This window comes from Delphinus delphis, chromosome 15, assembly GCF_949987515.2.
Source record: "Delphinus delphis chromosome 15, mDelDel1.2, whole genome shotgun sequence".
Lineage (NCBI taxonomy): Eukaryota > Metazoa > Chordata > Mammalia > Artiodactyla > Delphinidae > Delphinus > Delphinus delphis.
This window is the reverse complement of record NC_082697.1, coordinates 43,438,980-43,455,726: the sequence shown is the minus strand read 5'-3', so window position 1 is coordinate 43,455,726 and position 16,747 is coordinate 43,438,980. Positions and strand designations below refer to the sequence as shown.

At 58.3% G+C, this 16,747-nt stretch overlaps 1 protein-coding gene across 1 annotated transcript; it reads left to right on the top strand.

Moving 5' to 3' along the window:
- Positions 1 to 3,359: 3,359 nt before the first annotated feature.
- On the top strand, positions 3,360 to 16,701 carry CST7 (cystatin F). The gene is made up of 4 exons (XM_060031276.1): positions 3,360 to 5,428; positions 12,895 to 13,067; positions 13,944 to 14,060; positions 14,703 to 16,701. Exons 1-4 carry the CDS (start codon positions 5,359 to 5,361, stop codon positions 14,778 to 14,780), a joined length of 438 nt encoding a protein of 145 aa, XP_059887259.1. The 5' UTR covers positions 3,360 to 5,358; the 3' UTR covers positions 14,781 to 16,701.
- Positions 16,702 to 16,747: the final 46 nt, after the last annotated feature.

Below are 16,747 nucleotides of genomic sequence, written 5' to 3'. Positions count from 1 at the left end.
AAGCACAACTGGGCTGCAGGGGGATGAGTACGAGTGTCATCGCCCATCAGACTGACGTATACGTTAAGTGACAACAGCCAGTGCTTGTGAACGGGACACAGAACCTCACCCACTGCTGTGAATTCCCACAGTCTTTGGGGGAAGAATCTGCCAGACCTGTCAAGGTCTCAAAACCACACACTCAATGACCCAAAGGTCTCACACTGGGAATTTATCCCACAGGAAAAAGGCAGCAGCTTCCAAGGCCTGTGACATGGTGAGGTGGTGTGAGAGCTGTGTGCTCAGATCCCAGCATTGTTTGAGGCAGCAAGAAACTGGAAACAACCTGAATTCCCAGCAAAATAAAACGATAAAATTCTTTAAAAAGAGGAGTTAAATAAACCATGGCACAGCCATTCTCTGGAATATTAAGCAGCAACGAAAAAGAAGGTGTCAGATCTCCATCTGTGTTGCCTCCGTGGATGAACCACTGTGCTGTGACGTGAGAAGGCCAGTCCCTGAGTGTGGAGTCCAGGCCCATCTAAGTGAAAAAAAAAAAGGGCAATCTCACGTGGGTGTGTTTGCAGCGTGGAGAAAGGTGAAGGAGGATACAGGTGAGGCTGCCAACACCAGTTACCTTGGGGTGAGCAGGGGATGTATCATGGGAATAATGAAATTTTTTACTTTTTTTTTAATTGAAGTATAGTTGATTTACAATGTTGTGTTAATCACTGCTGTACAGCAAAGTGATTCAGTTATGCATATATATACATTATTTTTTATATTCTTTTCCATTATGGTTTATCACAGGATATTGAATATAGTTCCCTGTGCTATACAGTAGGACCTTGTTGTTTATCCATTCTATATATAAAAGCTTACATCTGCTGACCCCAACCTCCCACTCCATCCCTCCCCCAACCCCCTCTCCCTTGGCAACCACCAGTCTGTTCTCTATGTCCATGATTCTGTTTCTGTTTCATAGATAGATTCATTTGTGTCATATTTCAGGGAATAACGAAATTTTCTAATTCAAAAAACTAAACTTACAATCCCAGCTCAGAGAGTCTATGTACATCTCAATTACAAAAGTAGAAAGCAGAGTCGCTGTCTGGGTGACACAGCGGGAGGCCAAGCAGCCCCGCCCTCGTGGAGTCCCCAGGTGAGGGGCAGCATCCAGCCCACCCAGGCGAGCAAGTATCAGGGCCCCTGAGGACGCTTCTTACCCGCAAAGCGTAAGGGCAAGAGGAGCAGCGGAATCTCGTCCCGTCCCGTCACACCAGGTGCTGCTCCAAACCAGGACCCAGGGCTGGCCGGTGCGGTCAGGCTGACCCACCAGGGCCCTGAGCTGAGAGCCCCCGGATCCACACAGAAGAATCACGTGTAAAGAGCTGGCAACTCTGTCCTTCCAGCCAGGTCACCAGACCAAGCAAGGGTTGGGCTGCCAGGTTTAGCACATAAAAATACACAAAATTTGGACTTTATAGAATGAATGATTTCAGTATAAGTACATCCCATGCGATATTTAGGATATACTTATACTAAAAATTTATTTGTTGTTTCTCTGAAATTCAAGTTAACAGGGTGCCCTGTATTTTAACTGGCAACCTTAGGTAACGGGTGTCAGAAGCCAGGCCAGGCCTTTACGTGACCTCTGGGCAGAAGCCACAGCACTGAGACAGGTAAGGCAGGTTGTGTGCAGTATCTAGGAACCAAGCCCCACTGTGCCTGCGGCACGTGAGTTCAGCTCCACCTGTGGATCCAGGCTCCCGTCACCACCGGAAAGGTTCTCAGTTCTCCTGGTCAATAGCATTACCAACTTCTTCAGCCTCCCAACTGGCAAGCACATACCCCTGATACCGACCCAGCCACAAACTTGTTTCCCATCTGTTAGTTGGGGCCTTTTATGCTGAGGGAAAGGAAAACAAACCTAGAAAATCCAACTAGAATGGTCTTAAGCAGCAAGAGACTGGATGGGAACTCATAACTGGAAAATCTAGCAGCACATGAGCTTCAGGGTAGGTTTGATCCAGGGGTTTGTCACCTGCCACTCCAGGGGCCACTACACCAACAGCCCCGCTGAGACCAAGTCCAGACGCGGCACCAGCATCTTAGGGTGATTCCAGGCCCAGCCTGTGGCTCTTCCCAGGGATGCCCCAGACCCCATGGAGATGGACATGCCGACACATGCAGCCCCCCACGTGCAGAATGTGTGATCATGACGGATGGTTGCAGGCGGCACTGGGTGCAGGAACCCCACCCGCACAAGCACCAAGATCCCCCAGGAGGAGGCCCAGCCTGGGGAGAGTGAAGAGCCCCCAGGCCGAAGATTTGCAGGGTCCCTCCCACCCCACTGAGAACTGTATTTCCCCAGAGAGGGCCCAGGACTGCTGAAATCCATCACCAGTACAGCAGATGTAGCGACAGAAGCAGGGGGGTTCCCAGAGCAGAGGAGGAAGCCCCCAGCCCCCAGCGTGGGAAACGCCGGGCGAGACCTGCTCGTTTCTTGGATCACGGCGCCACCGTGTGGACAAAGTCTGCTCGCCACCCAGCAGCTCTTCGCAGACCAAAAAAGCACATTCCTACCCCTCCACTCAGACAACCACCGTGGACTTTAGAAAATAAAGTACACGCAGGACGTTAAGGTCTCAGAAGCCCATCGGGCAATCCTCTCCTGGGACAACCAGTTTTTTTGTGCTTCTTCTGTACATTGTTTGGGTGCACAAAAGTCACACACACACACACACAACCCTAGGCTCCTTCCAAGGCCTCCCACACTCCTGCTCTGCAGGGCTCGCTGATGCTTTTGCCAACAGTCGTGCTGGACAGGATGTCGGCTCACTCGGGCCACCATCGGGGACCCCCATGGCCAAGCTGGCATCTGCAGGCTGGCCGGTGCCAGCGTGGCCGGCACGGACAGCCCCAGGCTTGGGGCCCCAGGCCGGGGGCAGGGGGGACGGGGGGCAAGGAGTGCAGGGCAGCGGCCGGGACCACAGCGCTGGGCCTGGGCCCCAACTCTGCAGAACTTCCCGCAACTTCTCACCCCCTTGTGCCTCAGTTTCCTCAACTGTCAAATGGTGTGGGGATTTGAGAAAAGTGCCCGGCACACAGCAAGTGCTGGAACATGCCCTCTCACCAACACCGCGGCTGTCATCAGAACGAATGCAGCAACACTTCTGGCGGAGCCCCAGGCTCCCTGAGGCCGGCTGTGGCCAAGACGGGCTGCACGAGGCAGGAAGCTCGGGACCTGGAAGCAGCAGGATGGCTCAGGTGTCCGGTTCGCTCCTCAGGGGGCGGGCGGGGGTGGGGGGAGGACAGCCTGAGAACTGGACTGCTCCAGCCAACCAGCAGGGGGCACAGCGTGGAGGCCAAAAGAAAAAGTCTGGGGGGGGTGGTTGTGAAAACAGATTCCTGGGCCCCACTCATAGAGCCTGATCACGGGCAGAGCCTGAGAAGCTGCATTTCCATCAAGGGCCCAGGAAGTGCTGACTGGGCACTGGGCAGGGGACCACATTTCAAGCAGGAAGGGGTGGCAGGAAGGGTGAGTGATGAACAGACCCGCCAATGAATGAGTGGGGCTCAGTGCAGAGCCCACAACCCTCAGCAGGCCGAGGATGAGGCAGAAATAGTGCACGTACACACCTACAGTCACACACATGCACAGAGACACAGAGACACAGACACATATGAACACACAGACTCGAAAGCAATGTACACTCTCACACACAGATACATACAGGCACAGACACCTGCACAAATGTATGGGTCAGTGGTCTCCAGAAAAACAAAGGCAGTAGGGTGTGTGTATGTGTGAAGACATTTATCACAAGGAATTGGCTCATGGGATTAAGGAGGCTGAGAAGTCCAGACCTAGGACAGTCTGAGTCTGAGTCTGAAGGCTGGAGAAGACCGATGTCCCAGCTGGAAGATAGGCAGGCAGAGAGGATTCTTAGTTCCTGGGCTTAGTTCTATTCAGGCCTTCGACTGAATGGACAAGGCCCACCACGCAGGAGGGCCGGGTGCCTTAGTAAGTTTACTGGCTCCAGCACTGATCTCCTCCAGAAACACTCCTCGTGGACACACATGGGATCATGTTTGACCAAGTGTCCGGGCCCTCAGTGGCCCAGTGGACACATAAAATCAACATCACAACATATATACAAAACACACACAGACTTATACACATCTGCGTGTAAGCACATACACACCTTTCATTCACACTCAGAAAAACACACTTCCACATGTTCACATTCAGACACATGTAAAGACTGGATGCACACGCATACACATGACACATGTACACAGCACACACATGCACACTTCCCCGGGGGCCCGTAACGCTGCTCTAACCCCAGTTCCTTCCTCCTCTCTGGGCCTCTGCTCGCCCCCAGGCCTGGGCGGTGAGGTGCACCATCACCCACATTCACGGACAACAGGGCCGAGGGCCAGAGACAGTGCAGTGACAGGCAGGTCCCGTAACCGCTCTGAGCTCCCCAACCCCCGGAACTTCTGAAAGTGGGAATGAGCCACCGCACTGAGGACATGCAGGAGTGACCACCGGCTCCCGAGGTACTGCAGGGTCAAGCCGTGAGCACAGGGGAAGCCCAACTCCTTGCCATGCCTGGTGGAGGGCGCAGGCACAGTGGCCGTTTACATTCACGACATCCCCAAATCCTCAGCATAACCTGAGGAACTGAGGCTTGGAGACCCCCGCCCAAGGTGAGCCAGGTGTTCAGAGGTAGAGCCTCAAGCCTCTTGGCTCCAGAGCTCCCACTCCTAACCGTGGGCCTGGTCTAGAGGTTGAGCAGAGCGCCGGGACCTCTAGCCCAGACACTGTTCCTCTCCTTTGCCAGCTCTGAGCCAAAAAGTTTCAAGAATCCATCACTCTTCAGCAAACGCTGTTCCTCACCCGGTTCCAGGCCTGGCGAAGTTCATCCTCTGAACTGCAGTCTGCACCCTGTTTTCCTGCTACTTCCCAGGGAAAGTCACCTAATTCATGCCAGCAGGAGGACAGTCTCCCGCAGGGGGCCAGTCAGACCCCAGAATCTAGGCCTGAGGAGCGTACCCTTTGGAGAAGGAACCCCAAGTGCGTGTGCTTCTGAAAATCCCTGCTCATTTTTCTGCTGCAACGTCTCTTCTGTGTGTTTCAAGGGTAGAAAATCGCAAAAGCTTTGCTCACAGCTATCACCTCTTCCCTCCCCTGCAAATAATCGCTGTTTGGAAACTTTTAGAAAGGAAGCGGTTGAGCTTGTAGCTGCTAGATGTGGAGATGAATAGCAAGAAACCACCACCCGCACCCCAGGCAGGCGGTTCGCGGGGCGGGGCTCCCCCAGCACCTCGCTGCCGGCGCCCCTGCTCAGCACAGCCCTGCGTGCAGCCATGCATCCTGCCGGCGTACTGCTGGTCGTCTGTGGCCTCGTCCTGGGTGCCACGGGGGACCCTTCGCAAGGTAAGAGGGGACCTCCCCACCGTCCAGGCGCCGTGAGCTTGACCCCCAACCCCGTTCCCAAGGCACGTTCCAGGGGACCTCACAGCAGCTGCCTTTGTGGGGAGCAAGCTTCGGCAGAGGGGGACTGGGGGGGTCTGGGGACCGGGGACGTGCCTTCTGTCCCCCACCGCTCCAGGGGTCTGCAAGTAGCCAAGGGAGGCCCGCCACGGCCCCTCCACGGAGACAGCGCACAGGGCAGCAGTCAGGCCGTTTCTATTTGATGGTGCATGCTTCCTGCCTCTGCTGCTGCCCTGTGACTTGGCTCGGGGGAACCTAAGTCTTCATCCTTCCAGCCAGGCCAGAGCTGGGGGGAGGGCGAGGGGAGCCGCCACCTGTAGGCCAGGAAATGAGGCACAGAGAGGTTAGGCGACTTGCCCAGTAACACAGCCCGTGAGCACCTGCCCCATGCGCACGAGGAAGCTGGTAGCCGGGGCTGAAGTGACCAGCGGGAGGTGGAGGATACAGCCCCCAGGTAGCGACTGGTCTTTGCCCTCCTCCCTCTTTGAAGAGGTCTGGAGCCTGGCCACGGGTGACCAGGTCTGGGGTGCCCAGGCAGGTGCCCAGGGGACAGCCTGAGCCTCTCAGTCCCTGGAAGTCACAGCCTCGGAAGTGGGTGAAACCTCAGGACCATCTCACGCACCATGAGGACGGGACATCCTGCCTCTGTCCCCTCCCCCAGCCGCGGTCTTAGCTCACACCATGAAGCCTCACAGGTCCTCTCCTCCGGGAGCTGTCTGTCCTCCTGGGCCCCCTTAGTGCCCAACCGAGGAGGCCACGCCAGGGAAGTGGCTGGACGTTCAGGCCAGGGAAGTGACTCCCTCAGAAAGCCTGAGTGAGGGGCCTGCCATCTCCACCGCACTGGGATGTAACGTTCGTGCCCTCTGTCCCGCTTTCCTAAGCTGCTTCTGCCGGCCTCATTCCCTCCCCTAACAAGCGGGGCAGAGCAGGATTGTGTGGGGAATCCTGGCCCAGGAGGTGCTGGACGCTGGCCGCCTTCCCTTGGCAGGACTGCCTCCCCTCTGCTGGGGTTTGGTGCTGGACCAAACCCTCCCCAACCCAGTCCCGCACCTGCCCCCTCGGGAGGTGGAAGACTGCCTGCCCTTGACACAGCCCTCTGGCTGGCCTGGCCCTCCCCCATCAGGCCTGCTCTCAGCCCCACAGCCTAGATGGAGGAGGGTCCAGAGTCCAAGCCACATGCAGAGGCCTTGGGACCTGGAGCCTCTCTGAACCTCAGTCTCACTGTCCATGAAATGGGTAAACCACTGCACCCCTCAGGCCCTGGAGGCGCCTGGCTGCGGTGGCCCACGGAAGGCAATGCCCCGGGCCTGGGGTGGGGGGCAGCTGCCCACCCGCACCCCTGCTCCTGAGCCTCTGCTGGCCGCAGCCCCTACGCCACACAGATCCTTTCTGCTGCCTCCAGGTGACAGGTGACGGCCCCAGCGAGGGCCTCGGGCTCGAGTGAGTGGCTTGGAGGCCCCTGTCTGGGGGTCGAGAAGAGACAGCTCGGCCCCAGACCCGAGTCCGCCCCTCAGCCCCACGGCCTTCCTCTAAGAACAGATCCTAGAGCCTTCCGTGGTGGGAGGACAGGGGCCTCAAGTGTCGCCACCTGGGTACCTGGCTTCTCCCCGTCCCTGGCGCTCAACTACGCTGACCTGACCCCGGCAGCCTCCCTCCCCAAGCCCTTCAGAACCTAGGAAATTGCTACATCGATTTCTTCAGCCACTATTCCTTCAGTTGAAAATGGAAGCCCTTTTTCAACCTGACTCTCATCTCTCCTGGGAAGCCCTCCCAGTCGGGCTCACAGGGGCCCATCTTCCCATCACAGGCCGCCTGGCAGGGTCTGGGGTCCAGCAGCCATCGTCACCAGTGGCAGGACCCGGAGACCACCCACCACAAGGGAGGCCCACGCCGGCCTGCATCCCAGGGTGGGGGGTGGGGGGGAACTGCTGCATCTCGGCATGAGGGCCAGTGACCCACCCTCTGCGTTTTGAGGTTTCTTTTTTCCAGTGGGGACACCCATTTGCCCTCAGAGCGCCACTGCAGCCATTTCCCATATTTGATAATCATGACACCATGGCATGTCCTTTATCGACAAGACCTTCCTGCGGATGGTCTCCTGTATCCCCACCACAACCCTGTGGGGTTGGCGCCATCATCACCCCATTATACAGATGGGGACACGGAGGCTCAGGAAGGCCGAGCAGCCTTTGAGGCAGACTTGGGACTCACTCTGGGCATGTCCCAGTGGATTAAGGCGGGGGCTAACCAGCATCTTGTTTGTGCCGGGGGACACCTATGCTCTCAAAACAACGGGGCTACTCATTAGTCAGAGCCCCCAGAGCACAGCCGGGTGGGTGTGGCCCCACGGAATTAAGGGCAACCACCAGCACACTGAGTTCTGGTGTCACGTGAGGGGGCGAGGCTCGGAGTGAACCTCCAGGTGGGCAGTGGACACCAGCACCCCGCTCTCTGGGCACAGCCCTCCAGGACCCCGCCCGTGACATGACAAGGGCCCCGTGATGCTGGCAGGGAAGCAGCCACCACGAGGAGACCAGCAGGGACACGGTGGGGCAGCCTCCAGTGGGGGCCTCAGTGTTTGGCTCCTGGGCACCCTGGCTCCCTTCTAGGGTCTCCCCACCTCCCAGCCACACACAGGACACTCCTGAAACAGGAAGGGGTGGGGAGCCTCAGCTGCCTGAGCAGCCCCCTCTCCCTTCCACACCAGGGAGGGAGGGGCTGCGCGGCCTGAGGCACTGGACTCTCCAAAGGGCCCAGCACCCCTGGAATCACAGCCAGCGTCCCAGGCTCCAGCGCCTCCTACAGGACATCATCCCACGGCTTCATTTTTCAGAAAAGCAAGTTGAGGGATGTTTACCAAAAACATTTGCTGCTGACTCATTTTACCAGCTGTTCTTTGTCAGGAAGTTACTGTCCTCTCCTGGGACATTTGCTGCATGTTTGGTGGTAATTGGAGGGCAGACTCCATCCTCTTTAACCTGCACAGAAACAGTTAACTGTTGCCGCAACCCAAAGGGCTGCTGACCATGTCCCCCAAGCTCCAGCCCCACCTGCTCAACTGTGGATCTGCCTTGAGCCCCTCGATGTTTGTGAAGTGCCCACACACTGGTGGAGGGAACTGAGTGCCCCAACTGGTGAGGGCAAGCGCAGAGCCTGGCCACCGAAATCTTTGGGGCCAGTGTTAGTTCTGAAGAAGGGGGTGTAGGGACAGGACAGGACAGGAGCTGGAGTAGGAATCACTTGTGATTTAGATGGAAAGTTACTTTTCAGCAAGAAACATCAGAATGTTTCCTTGACGTTTTGCTTCCCATTCTGATCACATGAGGAGAGACTCCTTGACTCCCTTGTATCAGGTTGAATAAGGGGGTGTCGAAGGGGCCTGGGGTGACTTCACAGAAACAGGTGGCCGGGAGTCCACTGGTGCAGCCTGAGCAGCCCAGGGGCCTGCAGGATCCCCAGCCGTGCTGGCTCCTGGAGCAGGTCCCAGCTGTGCCAGGGCAGGTGGGAAGGATCTGCCAGGGGCAGGTCCCGCACTGGTTCCTGCCCACGCTCTCAGTTCCAGGGCCAGCTCCACCGCCCAGGTCTGAGACGACAGGCGCTCGCATTTCTGCCCTGGGAGTCTGCTCTGGCCCCAGGAAAGCTGGGCCTCTGCCGTCCTCCCTCCAAGCCTCGCACCCCTGCACACTGCGCTCACCCGGTGCTCTTACAATGGTGCATCCGGGGGCGGCTGGAGCCCCCGGTCAGTACCCAGCACAGCGCTTTTGTCACCCTAATCTTCCCAAGTCTCCGGCCCCCCATCTCTTGCCCAATCTCTTGCCGTCTTGAGTCATTTTTTTCAAGACCAGCTGAAGAGCTACTTCTCTCCCAAGAGCAGTAAGGGGCCCTCTTCTCTCCTTCCTGACTCAGCCCGCCCCTCACCAAGGGGTCTGCCCACCTCCCTCTTCCCAGTGCCTTTCTGGGCCTAAGCCTCCATGCCCTGCCTGGCAGGGGATGGGGGAGGGAGTCCGGCTTATTTGGAAACCTCACTTCTCTGCGCCGCCCGGCCCTCCCCCACCCCAGCGTGTGTGATGAAGAGTGTTTGTTCCTCCTCACAACCTCTCCTTCTGGTTGTCCTTTCAGTCCACGTCACCAGGCCACCACCTGCCACCAGAGTGACTCACGATCCCCCCCTGTGGCCCCCGCACCCAGCCTGAAGCTAAGGGCAGTCAGGTCTGCCTCGTGCTCTGCTCTCTGCTCCCCTGGCCCATCTCCACGCCTCCTAACTGGTCCCCACCCCCAGCTCCCTCTTTGAGCCCCTTCTGCCAGATCACTGTCCTGCCCCCAACCTGGAGTTGCCCACAGCACCTACTGAGAAATACTTCTTGAGAGAAAAAGAGCACAGCTTTCACACCTAGGTTTAACCCGCCCTGCACTCCTTCGAGGCCTGTTTCCTCCCTGTAGATGGGACCACGGCCAGCCCGGGGGGGGGACCCCTTGGCGGTGGTGGGAGGGGGCTAGCTGGCTGGGGCCCAGGGCCCCCGGCTGCCTGTCTTCTTCCAGAAGGAGAGCCCCTCTTTGGGCTTATTCTGCACCAACCTTGCCCTGTGGACGTTCTGAAGAATCGCTCTGAAAATAGGTTTGACTTTTCAACTTTTTAAAATTAAAAATGGGGTTTTACTGTTTGTTTAGATAACTCTGCTGATGAAACCTCACTTAACTGAAGCCTATATTTCAGGAAATGTAGTTAAAAATAAGCCAACTTCAAGTTTCCTACAACCTCTTTGTAACTTTACCAAAATTGCTTAGGAACTGACATCACACGTTTGGCAGAGACATCATCAGAGGTTTGGCCTCACCTAGTTTCACTTCATTATTTATAATCATGTTAAGTTCAAGCGAAATCAAATGTAGTATACTTTATTTAAAAAACAGGTAGCAGTGGTTACCTTTGCAACACTGAGAGTGAGCTCTAATGTTTCTGTTGTACTTTTCTGTGTTTTTCAAGTTTCCTACCAAACAAGTAAGCTTATAATCAGAAAAAGCAATATATGTAATTTGTACAAAGAAAAAATAGCCGTGGATATAGACCCACAAACACATGGGCGACTGGACCATCCACCAGGTGGTCCTTCCCGTCTGCTGTTCAGACTGTGCTGACAAGCAGAAATCAAACGGTTTTCAAAACAGAAAAACACACTGGACTTCCTGTCGTCAACAGCAGGCCAGCAGCCCTCAAAGCACCAGAGTCAGAGCCACGGGCTCAGGGCCCAGCCAGCCGACCAACCCAGCTGCCGCGTCCAGAGACCTCAGCCACGGCCCAGCCCAGTCTTTGGGGACGTCATGTGAGGGCCGGATTATGGCAAAGGAGACTCTCAGAGACGTTGGGGACAAAGCTTCGTGGGGGAAGAGCGACAACCTCACCTGCTGGGAAGCTCTCATGGGGGTGGAGTAGGCCTCCCAGCTGAGGGGGCCTCACAGAGCCATCCAGAGCTCCATCTCGACCCAGGGACCCAGCCGGGGCCCACCTGCCAGGAGGCGTCCCGCTTGGGTGGGCAGTGCCAGCCCCCCTTACAAACAGGCTGTCATGAGCGCCAGCGGCTCACCCCCAGGATCATGGGCCCTCTGCAGATTCTACCCAGACCAGACCCACGCCTCCTCTGCCCACTGCCAGAGCCCCCTCCACCGCTCCACCCAACTGGAGAGGAGACCCCAGCGAGGCCGCATAGGGCCGGCTCTGGCCGTCCTGGTTCTCGCACCCGGTGGGGGTCTCGTGTGCCCACTGCCACAGAAGATGTCCAGTTCTAAGGAGGGCTCTGTGCAGACCTCAGGCGGCGGACGGTGGAAACAGCCTCCTCCGAAAACCTCGCTCTGGGCTAAAGGGCTCACTGACACCCTGGCAAGACCTCCCCACTGAGTTGAGCTGAGCTGGCATCCACCATGTCTCACCCTCTGCTGTGACCCACGTACAGGCCGGCCCCCAGAAGAGGTCCCAGCGTTCTGGACTGACCCTGGCCGAGGCTCCTGGACACATAGCTGCACACGGGCCGTCCTGCCAGGTGCCTGGGTCCCGGCCCAGCAAGGCCACTGACCCTGACCCCAACCCCCAGCTGAGGTGAAGGTCCTCAGCTGGGGGGCCCTGTCTCCAGTGGGACACCCCCGTCCAGCCCCTGAGGAACAAAACCCCCAAGCACTGCCGACCTCACACCACTGTTTTCCTCCCATGAGTCGAGACTTCTTCACAACCAGGGAACCGTGTGTCCTCAATACAGCGGGGTCCACACCCGGCACCCTGGGTCTGCAGTCCCAGCGAGTACCCCGTGAGGAGGGGACCCGGGCAGCACTGACCCCTCCTTTCTACATGCAACACCCAGAAGCTCGTCCACGAGTCTCTACTTCCTGTGGCTCCAGCGGGTCCACCACGTGCTGACCCCACCCCCACTGAATGCACCACAGGTGCTCCCCAAGGTCACGGCCAAGGGAGGCAGAGTGACCTTCCAGGGCAGTGCAAGGCAGTGGACCCTCCACACCGGCCAGGACGCAGCTGATCCCCGATGCAGGCCGTGCACGAGGCGCGGACCCCACTCTCCACGTGACTCAGTGAAAGAAAACAGCTGAGCTGGCCCCAGGGGGTGGGTCAGCTCCGAGTCACTTCTGGCACAAGATGATTTCAGGAAAATCTGGGGAATTCTTAGAAAAGAGAAGTAATCTACAACCCTAAACCCTCTTCCCATTCTCCCTCCCCTCAGTTTAGATTTTAATATAAAAGTAGTCCATGACCACTGCAGCAAAACTGAGAAACATAAATTTGAAATCAGGTCACCCCTGAGCCACCAACTAGAAAAGCCACCACCCACCTGCTGCCCAAACACCCCAAAGGAGGCAACACACGGGTGCCGCGGGGACCTGGCAGCTGGGCGGATTCGGTCGAGAGTCCTGGGGGCGGAGGACGGCCTTCGAGCACTTCCCCTCGGCCACTTGCTGGGGACAAGCGGAGGGGTCGAAGCCAGAGGGCGGCCTCATAGGCCACGGCCGACTTCTTGGAACACCAGGGCTCATCCTGACAGAGGCTCCAGGCCTGAGGGTGGGCAGGGGTGTCCAGGCTCCCGTAACTGTTGGAAACAACCTGGGTTCTGAAAGGACAGAACCCAGGGACACATGCGGGCAGGGACAGGACGGGACCACATCTTACCCACCTCTGCGCCGCCCACCGCACTGGCCCTTGGCTGAGGATGGGGCGACCACGGGGATGGAGGGCAGACGCACCGGGGGGCGAGACATGGACGGGCCGGCAGGGTACACGGCCGTGCGAGGGGAGAACAGGCCGGGTGGACCGGGCACCACACTGGGAGCAGAGGCGGGAGGCATGATCCCTGGACCAAGGACCACCCCCCCGCAGTTAACGTTCTTGTCTGGTTCTGCTTCTCATCCAGATTTTTGTTCCAAGATCCTTAACTCAGGTGTGAAGCCAGGATTTCCCAAGACTATCAAGACCAACGACCCGGACGTCCTCAAGGCAGCCAGACACAGCGCTGAGAGCTTCAACAACTGCAGCAACGACGCCTTCCTGTTCCGGGAGTCACACATCAGCAGAGCCCTCGTCCAGGTCGGGTCTGGGCTCAGGACTGCCCAAGGCGGCCAGAACCGGACCGGGGCCACCAGAATCAGGCACCGAGGCCGGCGCCGCCTCTCACTGCACCAGGCTCCTCCCGGACAGCACACAGGGAGGAGGGCGGGCGAGGGCGGCTACCACGGGCCACAAGCTGCCCCACCGCCCACCTTCAGGGCTGCCTGCCTGCCGGGCTGCCCGCAGGCCACTGCTCCACGACCCCAAAGCACTTGCGGCCACGTCCCCCAACCACTGCCCCGTCCCTGCAGAAGTGTCACACCCTGCGAGGTCCCCACGCTTCTCAGCGGCCCCATACGAGCAGCCTAGTGCTCCCCCTCCCACGGGGACACCACGAGGCAGCCAGGCCTGGCTCGTCCTGGGTCCCGAGAACACAGGTCAATGAGGGTACAGGACACAGTCAGTGACAGGACGCAGCCACTCTCGAAAAGCAGGGGCTCGGTGCAGCCGGTCAGCAAGCTTCGCAGTCACTGACCGGGGAGCTGGCCTTGGGGAGAGAGACCCACAGCCCCGAGGATGTGTGCTGCCCGACACCACCCCACAGGCTGACTCACGATAATGGTCACCCCTGGGTACAGGACTGGGGGGGGGGGTGACTCTATTATGTCTCTTCTCTTTGGTAACCGCAAACTCTCAGGGCGGGATGCTGTCCCTATCATGGAGGGTGGTCTGCATGGGTATAAGTAGCCAATGTCAGGACTCCAGGGGCCCAGACCCGGGGACTGGGGTCTTCAGCCTCCACCGTCTGCAGGAGTGCATGCCCAAGCCTGGGGGGAGGGAAGTGGGCCCCCAGCTCACCCCATCTCTCACCATGTCCTAGACCCAGTGACCCAGGCCCGCCCTCTATCCCCTCAGATAGTGAAGGGCCTGAAGTTCATGCTGGACCTGGACATCAGCAGAACCAGCTGCAAGAAGACCAGGCACCCGAGCCTGGACGACTGCAGCTTCCAGACCAACCGCACCCTGAAGCAGGTAAGAGGGCTCTGGCCTCCCCACCGCTCGCCACCCCCCAGCCAGCTCCGCAGCCTCGGAAATCACCCTCGGCACTGCTCTACCTGCGAGGTTCTGACCCCACCCCTGAGCAGCGCCCACGTCCACCCCCGACACGGGAGAGCGAGAGGCAGCCCCCCAGGACTTCCCAAACGACACCCCTCCTCGCTCCCACAGGCACACCTCCAGGGAGTAAACACTGCAGGTTTGGGGGTGGGAGGAGAGCAAAAGAAAACTTGTACATAATTGAGAAATTTTATATACACACACGGGGAGAGCAGATGTGGCAAAATCTGGTAATTTGTAAATACATGTGTTGAGTATATATTTTTGAATTATTCTTTCAACTTTTCTGTAGGTTTGAAGTTTTTCAAAATAAAGTCAGGGCAGGGAGTGAATTCTTCAGTAAAGAAAACACACATGCACATGTGTGGGCGCACACACAGACACGTGAGCACACAAGCACACACGTGTACACACACACACACACACACACACACACACACACACACACACCCGCCTGAGGCAGTGGCACTGGGAACCCACCTCTGCGGCGGGTGAGGTTACCCTGGCGGGGTGGGAAGCCTCCGTGAACGGGGGACTCTCAGGTCACCCTCGTTTCAGACTCTGAGCTGCTACTCTGAAGTCTGGGTCATCCCCTGGCTCCAGAGCTTCAAGGTGCCCGTCCTCCGCTGTCACTGACTCCCGCCTCCCAGCTCCATCCCTGCTGTCGCGGGCCCTGGGAAACCATCTCCTGAGAGCAGAATGGCAGACGGCTGCATTGAACACATCAAGCCTCCTCCAAACTTAACTAGTCTCCCCGACGCTGTGCACCTAGATTCAGGGTCTGCACAGACAGGGCGAGTCCTCCAGTGGGGATTACACGGGTTCTCGACCCCGAGGGGCCCTCCCACCTCACTGCCCTGAGATCCCAGGCCCTCGAGGAAAGCCCAGAGGGCCATCTTTCCATCTGAATAACTGTCCCTGCACTGGGCAGGGACCAGGCATCAGTGATGTCTTGTGTGAATAGTTAGGAATAAACCTGAATAAAGAACTGATCACCTTGAAGCAATGCCTGCTGCTTGACCTGCTAAGGGGAGAATGGGGAAGTCAGGAGGCCCCCTTCCCTCCACAAAGCCCTGGGGGGCCTCGCCACTGAACCGTACTGAAGACCAAAGCCCCAAGGCCCCCCACCTCCAGCTGCGCTGTCCTCTGCGCATCCCACCCCCACGTTCTCTGCTGCCTGAGGCTCGGCAGCTGCGCCTGGGCAGGTAGGTGGGCAGGGACGGAGCAGATCCCACGGCTCGGCCCGGACAGGGAGGCAGGGCGGGGGACCTGCTGGGCGGGGGCACCGCCGTGGGTGGGAAGGCGGGAAGGCCTTCGCAGTGGAGGCGGCACAAGGCTGGGCCAAGCGGGAGCAGGGGACCCAGACGCCTGCACCGTGAGCCCGGGCGTCCTCGCCCAACTACGGATCAGCGCCAAACGTGCTGTCACCTTTAAAAGAACGACTCGGTAATTCACAGGAAACAGAAAATGTGCATTAAATTCGGCGACTTAGCTCGCTGTCATAAACGTGACAAACGCGAACCCCCAAGTGAAGTTCCTCTGACTCCTGCGGCGATTAAAGTCACGATAATTCCACAGCCGCCTCCATTTCTGTGGCCACTAATTCAGGGGCAGTGGCGGCCACTGTGCCACGCGAGGCTGGACTCATTCGAGACTCTGAAGGCCCCTGAAGGCAGCCCTCTCGTGAACACAAGCAAGTTCAGCCCCTGCTTGACCCCGTCCGTCAGCAGGACGGCAGGCACACCGGGGTCCAGCACCAGGGCCAGACGCTTCAGGACACACCTGTGGGGCCCCCGTGACTGATGCAGGGGACACAAGCTCTAAGGTCCCCTCCGTCCTCACTTTCAAACACGCACCAGAGCACAAGGCCAAGTGTCTCCTGACAACTGTGAGACCAACCGGACGCTGCCCCACAGGCCTCACATGGTGTGAGAAAGGGAGGTGTGACGGGGAGCAGCCTCATGGCACCCCTGCCCCCAACTCCCCCGTGCCCGTGACAGCATCACTTACCACAGGGAGTGGATGTCAACCAGTGGTGGCCTGAAGTCCCATGCTGCCACCCAATTCTACCTGTTTCTTAAAACTTACCAGCTTTGCTCTAAGAGGGAATGATTCTGACAGTGGGAAGCTGCACCTTCATCTCATTCACTGTCACTGGGAAAATGTAAAGTTAAGGACACAGGATTCTAAGACATACGGTACCAGAATTATGACCAAGAAGAAGAAACACTTGAGGTCTCAAACTGACCAAAACCAGTCAAACTCCCGATAGACAGGCCTGCCCTGCTCTGTGTTCCAGAGCCTCCCCGCCAGGCCCTCCACCCCTGCTCGCCAGCCGTGCAGACTCTGGGATCCAGCTTCAGGGCCTCCACTCCAGATGCAGCCCAGCCCTCCCCGGGTTGCAGACAGGCCAGGCCCTGAGGAACGCAGCCACCCAGAGGACCACCTGCAAGGCTTAGCCCCGCTGCTGTCCCACCTCGGTGCCCGGGACATAGCCACCCGCAGGCCTGACCCCTGGACTGGGCAGCCACCCTGCCTCCTCGCCCCCAGCCGCCTGTGCCCCTAGGCAGGTCCCTCCCCAGCCTTGGTTCCCCCATGAGACG